Genomic DNA, 7083 nt, shown 5'->3' with positions numbered 1-7083 from the left:
CTGGTGTTAAAAATTAGTGAAAGTGAGCTAGTTATTATATTACATATGAATGTTTATTATTTCCTTAACTGTTCATTAAAGCATGCAGAAATCTGTAGCTATCATCTTTGAGTAGGTATTTTGACTTCTAATTTTAATGATGAATATAATTTTTAAAGACAAAGCATATTTGGATGGAAAAGAGTACTCGTTTCCTATTATGTAGACTCTGTCAGGTCACACCAGTACAGGAAAACAGGTCACACTAGTACAGGCTATATAAAAGTTTTTGAAATTATACATTGTGCTTAAAATGATAAGCAGGTATGTCTATCTATGCATGCTGTTGTGTGTTAGTATTTCAGAATTGGGGAAGGGGAATTGTGGATTCAGGGAGTGGTAAGAAACACAAATATCCTGTGAAACTATGTAAGCTTTTAGATATGACAGTTCTCAGGGGTTACCATGAGGAAGATTTTAAACTAATAAATAAATGTGAAAATTATATGCAAGTAATTAAGAACATATTAGAGAATTACTGCAAATTGATGCCATGAAAAGTCCTATTTGCATGGTAAATTTGGGGTAAGTTATTACATTAACCCTGGTTTGCTAGTGCTTATTGGTCTGTGAGTATGCTCCTCAGATCCCTTTTGATCACAACAAATAGCATTTTCTAAACTTTAATTTCTGAGGAATTTGAATGCAGCTTACTAAAAATGTTACTGTATGGTTCTGTCCCCTTCATCAGTCTCCCTCCTCAAAATTAAACTGCCTCTCATAGTTGATTTTTTCTTTCACCCACAGTCTCTACAAAACCCTTCAAACAGCAAGGTTGAATTTTTCCTTTAGTGTCTAGAACTGGGTTAAGGTCTATGGACTGGGGAAGTCCAACCCTTTCTTCAGATCTCTAACTATTTTTAGAAGCTGTGCTCTCCTGGCTCTAGTTCAACAATTCACTTTTTCAATGTGCCTTCACACCCGGAAGCTCCTCTCCTCTGCCAACACCACCTCCAGGGCCCCGGCATTCATATGTGTGCTATTTACCTCATTCCCTTGACAGTGCTGCTGATAGAACTCATTAATAGCAGACTCCGGCTGAAGGGCTTTGTGGGGAGGGTGGTGGAGTGAGATTAAAAGGGTATTACAGTGAAGCACAAAATACACAATAGTTAAAATATTATCATAAATGTCCTAAGTATCCTTCTGCGAATCTCCTAAATGAGAACTTTCTCACTAATCTTTCTGCTTTTTGTCTTCTTCAGTGTCTGCTTTAACACATTTCTCAATCATTATCACTGCAAATCTCAATTTCCAATTTTTTATTGCCTTTTTCATTTACAGTAACTCAACTCTGTTTTCACCTCCTTCCTGATCGTGTCCTGTACAATTCTGTTACCTAGGTAATTAGGTCATCAAAGTTTTTTTTTTTTTATGCATAGGACATTCTCACATATGTCATGGTACACAAAACAGCTACAAGCAGTCCTGATTTAAAATAGCATTTGCTTTTTATTCTTACTACATTTAAATACAGTATTCACTTATCCTGGCAAAGGTGATGTTTCACTGCCTGGTGCAACATTATTCTGTGCTTTTAGTGGAAAACAAATGTACGACCTTATCTCTGATCTGCTTGGTCTTCACTCCATAGACAATGGGGTTGAGTGCAGGTGGGATAACAATGTAGAGGTTGGCAAACATGATGTGAAATGTGAGAGAAACATTGTGTCCAAAACGATGGGCAAGGATGGAGAAAAAGGCTGGTGTATAGAACATGAGGATGACACAGACATGGGACCCACAGGTGCCAAGGGCCTTCTGGCGTGCATCTTGGGAGGGGAGGCGAAAAACAGCACAGAGGATCAGGGAGTAGGAGACAGCAATTAGGATCACATCTGAGATGACGGTCATGATGGGAACACAAAAGCCATACCAGATGTTGATGGAGATATCAGCACAGGCAAGCCGGGCAACACCTATGTGCTCACAGTATGTGTGGGGTATGACGCGTGTCCTGCAGAAAGGTAGGCGTGTCAGCAAGAATACAACTGGCAGGATGATGCAGAAGCTCCGAAAGGAGATGCCCACAACAATCTTGATGATGGTCTTGGGAGTCAAGATAGTGGTGTATCTCAAAGGGGAACAGATGGCCACATAACGATCAAATGCCATGGCCATCAGGATAGCTGAATCCAGGACAAAGCTATAGTGGTGGAAGAACATCTGTGTCAGGCACCCTGGAAATGTGATTTCTCGAGCTCCCAGCCAAAAGATGCTGAGTGTTTTGGGCACAGCTGCTGTGGACAGGATAAGATCAGTCATGGCCAGCATGGAGAGAAAGAAGAACATTGGTTCATGAAGGCTGCGTTCCACAGTGATGAGATAGAGAAGGATGCAGTTTCCCATTACAGCTACAATATAGATCATACAGAAGGGAATCCCAATCCACACATGGAATTGCTCCAGGCCTGGGATCCCCACCAAAATGAAGGGTCCTGGGTTATAACTGCTCAAGTTGAAAATGATCATGGCAGATGAGGATGGCACAAATCTCAGTCCTGAGGCCAGGGGATGATAAAGGAGAGTTAGTCACTCTTACTTCCAAACAATCATTATTGACTCCTGAAATTAGAGTGACCATGTAATCTATCATGCAAAGGAACCTCTCTGAAGTGAAAAAAGGTTAACATTAATAATGACAGCAGCAACATGCATAAACCAGGATTGTCCCAGACAATTGAAGATGTATTTTTATTCTTTCTAAAGAGAATATCCCTTCTTTTCAGCACCTAAGTTTGCATAATTTTTTCCAAAAAGCCCTCCAGACTTGTTATACTCTTTTCATTACATACTGTCTTGGATACCAGTTAACAAGTTAGAGGACATAGGTTTTTTTGGGCTAGTAGATTGCAGTCTGTGTCACTTTATGGGCACCATTGGTTAAGGTCTTCTTGCTATGTCATTGTAGCATAATGATCTCTGCCCTAAAACAACTACTTGCTACCTGATGACTGTAATTCTTAGATTTGTGAGGTTAACACCCTTTATTGCCAAGCAGTAATCAAATTCAGTTCAGTAAACACTAGCTGCATTCTGACACTATGCTGGTTAACATGTGTGACTCACATTTAAGTTGAAAAAGTCTCTCTTATAGCTGAAGCTCAGGAGCCTTTTCTATACAAAACAAAACAAAAAAGAAAGAAGGCAGAAGAAGGGGAGGAGGAGAAAAAAAAGATTTACCGACATACTGTACACTGCACAAGACCTTGGATTTAGTAACACCATCAGTCATAAGAAGGATTGTTTCATTGTGAACACAAATTCTGTATGAGACTTATAGCCCTAAGACACATGCTTTCTCAATCACACACAGACACTCAACACTCACATTCTCAGGCATACTCAAACCATACTCACATGATCTCATACGTTTTATCATCATACATTCACCCACACTTACTCTTTCAGTTATGAACTCCACTTACACACACACACACACACACACACTCATACACACACACCCCCCAAAGAGACACTAAAGAAATTATTTCATGGATTTTTGCACTGCCACCTGCTCTGCTTTGTAAATCCCAGAGAACATTCCTCTGGAATTATTATTATTATTATTATTATTATTATTATTATTATTATTATTATTTTATGGTGCTGGGAATTGAACCCAGGGCCTTGTGCATTCAATGCAAGCACTCTACCAACCAAGAAATATCTCCAGTACTTGAAATTATCTTTTAAAGATTAGGTTCTATATCTTCTTCCTTCTCTAGAAATGCCTCCCCTGCCCTTTGCCTTTACCTGGAAAGTCTACTTATATTCTAAAGGTCACCAAGCACGCAACAGTGCCAGGGACTCCCAGGATCAGCACTAAGAGGCTTCTGACAGTTGTGTGCTTCATGTTCCTAACCTGGCAAGGCCAAAACTTAGATTCAGCTTATCCCTCTCTCCACTTTTTACCTCCTTCTATCCCCCAGACAAAGGCTTAGATTACCCACTCTTCTGCTTTAGACAAAGAATAAATGGAATATTCTCTCCCTCTCTCTCTCCCTCTCTCTCTCTTTCTCTGTCTCTCTTTCTCCATTTCTGATCATTCCTCATATGTAAGTAAAAGCACCTTTCCTAAAGTAATCCAGACCTTCTCTACAGTATCTTTACAATTCCTAAATTCTAGGTTCTGAGAACACAATTCAGAGTTCGGAGTGTGGGTCGTAGTCCAGCCCCCATCTGCTGGGGATCCCTGTTCTCTGGATTACTTACCTTTATCTCTCTTATTGAGTCAACTTCATTGTGACTCCCATCTCCAGGGGCACAGAGTTCACCTATTTACACTACATACTTGCCTAGATTGTTCAGTCTTAATGCAGAAATTCCACTTTTCACATTACTCACATACTTGAACAACACATGACATCAGCATTCAAACATATGCCTTGAATCACAGCTGTCCAAGATTGTCTAAGGTCATCCCTTAGGCATACATATTCGGAAAAGGTCTTCTCTAGTTTTTATATTTTCATCAACTCAAATATAAGAGATGTTCATAAAAGCATTCACAAACACACATGGACACACAGATAGAAAGTTAATTACCAGGCTTGTCATTCTACAATCAGACAAATCTACAGTATGCAGCAATCCAAAAGACAGTTTGCTGGGTTTTGTTGTTTTTCCAACAAGTCAATGACATTGACAGGTCAGAGGAGTCAGATGGGAAAAGCACATGTCTGACTAATAATGTAAAAAACTAAACAACTAAATGCAATGTGATTCTTGATTAGATTATTTTAAATAAACTAGATATGTAATTAATAATAAATTGTTTCATTTTTAATTGAAAATTAATAATTACATGCATATTTAATGGGGAAATATGTTTTATATGTGTTTACAATGTAAAATGATTGTTAGACTAATAAAAAAAATCTATCACCTCACATATTCACATTTTTTATTGTGCTGAAAAATTTTGAATCTATTCTTTCAACTACTTTGAAATACCCAATGCACTATTGTTTATTATAGTGACCTTCTCTCCGCAGATCACTAAAGCTCATTTTTCCTGAATGAACAAATTCCATCATTTGTAACAACATGGATGAAACTGGGTAACATTATGCTAAATTAAATAAGATGAGCACAAAAAGAACAATACTGCATGATCTCTCTTATATGTGGAGCTTAAAAAGAAGGAAAATTTAGATGTGAACTATGGATTTGATAATATAAAGGAATTGGTGTTAGCTTTATTGGGTGGCATTAGAGTACTATGAGAGGCACACATGTGGGTGCCCACAATGTCCTGATAAAATATTGGTGCAGAGTATGTGCTCTGGAGCCAGCTGTGTTGCACAACTTAATTTAATCCTATTCCACAACCTACTAGCCATGTGAATTTAGCAAGATGTTTGAACCATATGATCCCTGTGTTCCTTGCTTTTTAAAAGAAACTAATATATCTACTTTTGGCAGTTATTATTATGACAAAAAGAGACACACAAAAAAATAGTCTTTAGTGCAGTGCCTGGAACATAGTAAGCATGCAACAAGTTTACTTCCCCTTATTAGATTGTGTTTCACATTGTTAGTATTGTCATGAGCAGTGAGAACACATGAAGAAGAAAATAGAAACAATGCAGGAAAACTAACAAGAGTACTCCTGGGAGCACACACATACAAACTAGCACACTCAATTCTACTTTTTAAGTTGTAGTTATAGGTCCTTGTCTAGTGCCTGACACAGAAACATTCTGAACAACATTAACCATAGCCATACTTAATCCAGTTGTGTAACTGTCCAAACAGTGATGGACAGTTGTTTAACTGTCCATCCACTCTAGTCTGTTGATGCCCATTTGATAGAGCATAAATACAAGGACTGCAGACCATGAACTTAGTTTATAACTGGGAATTACTCAGGGAAGAAAGTTGTAGTTCCCAGTCCACCGCTGCAAAGAAATGGAGGGTTGAGCTTTTCATTCACTCATTCTTTCTCTCCAAATCCAAGTTCCAGTCAAACCCACTTAAACAGCCAATACTCACCTAATATTGAGGATTAGGCCAAAGGGAAAGAAGGAAAAATATGGTGCAGACTCACAGAAAATATTCAAGGGCAAATAAGCCAACCAAGGAAATGAGTGGAAGGGAAGGAACTGGTGGAAAGGTTTCTTCCTCCCGCATTTATTTTCTCTGATCACTGCTCAATCAGGGAAGGAGATCATCAAAACTCAGGGGGTGCAGGTTCTCTCTCTTCTCACCCTCAAGGGAAGAAAATGAAGAAGTTCTATTAACCCACACCACTGCTTCAAGGTGAAAGATGCTTTTTCTTTATTTATTTTGCAATTGCCTTTGTATGTAAACTGATATGCATGTGGGTGGAAGGTCATATATGTATGTACCTATCTATTACCTAGGTTTCAAGTTCATGTCCTCACCAGAGAAAGTACCTTGACAAGTTACTTAATCTCCATGTAAAGGCAACACTATTAGTAGTAATATTAGTACTTACTCCTCAAGATTGAATATTGCATAGAAATTATAGATTAAGGTCATGTATGTGAAAATATCTAGAGGCAAATGCAGAGTGGCAAACTCTTAATATAGATTGATAGACCAGGGCACTGGTTAAAATGAAAACTATAAGGCCCACTTCAAAGTATTCTAAGCTATTTCTCAGAGAGGATGTTCTCTAAATTCTATTTAGAAGCAGTACAATAAATTTGTGCACACTTTATTTTTCTCTGGGTGACCAGGATATATGTGGGTGTCAGCAGAAAAGTTGGAAGGCAGGAAAGTCCGTTGGAACTAACTCTATTGGGGCAGAAGTAAAACAAGTCTTGGGCACTGCTTCTTTTAAAGGACTGTCTGAGGCTGCTCCTGATGGACACTGAATAGTGACTTTTTCGAAATATCTTTGGCCAAATGCTCCCTTTTGGCTTAAAAACTCTCCTGTCTGCCTTACGTGTTCCTTTCAATGCCTTACTACTCATGGATTTTGTTGTAGTTGTTTTGCCAAACTCTATGGCTGTTTCCTCTTAAATATCTTCTAAATCCATGCTTTCTCTGTTTCCATTGCACAGCTACCTTCAT

General features: G+C 38.5%; 1 protein-coding gene across 1 annotated transcript; it reads right to left on the bottom strand.

Moving 5' to 3' along the window:
• Positions 1-1563: 1563 nt before the first annotated feature.
• Positions 1564-2511, bottom strand: LOC114098425 (olfactory receptor 52H1). Its single transcript, XM_027942668.2, has one exon. The coding sequence runs from the start codon at positions 2509-2511 to the stop codon at positions 1564-1566; it is 948 nt and encodes a 315-aa protein (XP_027798469.1).
• Between the last annotated feature and the right edge of the window lie 4572 nt (positions 2512-7083).

Source organism: Marmota flaviventris, chromosome 9 (genome assembly GCF_047511675.1).
Source record: "Marmota flaviventris isolate mMarFla1 chromosome 9, mMarFla1.hap1, whole genome shotgun sequence".
NCBI lineage: Eukaryota > Metazoa > Chordata > Mammalia > Rodentia > Sciuridae > Marmota > Marmota flaviventris.
Note: the sequence above shows the minus strand (reverse complement) of the source record. Positions and strands in the feature narration are given on the sequence as shown.

Bases quoted from the DNA above. Each gene is read 5' to 3' on its own strand.
- LOC114098425 (XM_027942668.2), bottom strand. From the start codon at position 2,511: ATGATCATTTTCAACTTGAGCAGTTATAACCCAGGACCCTTCATTTTG.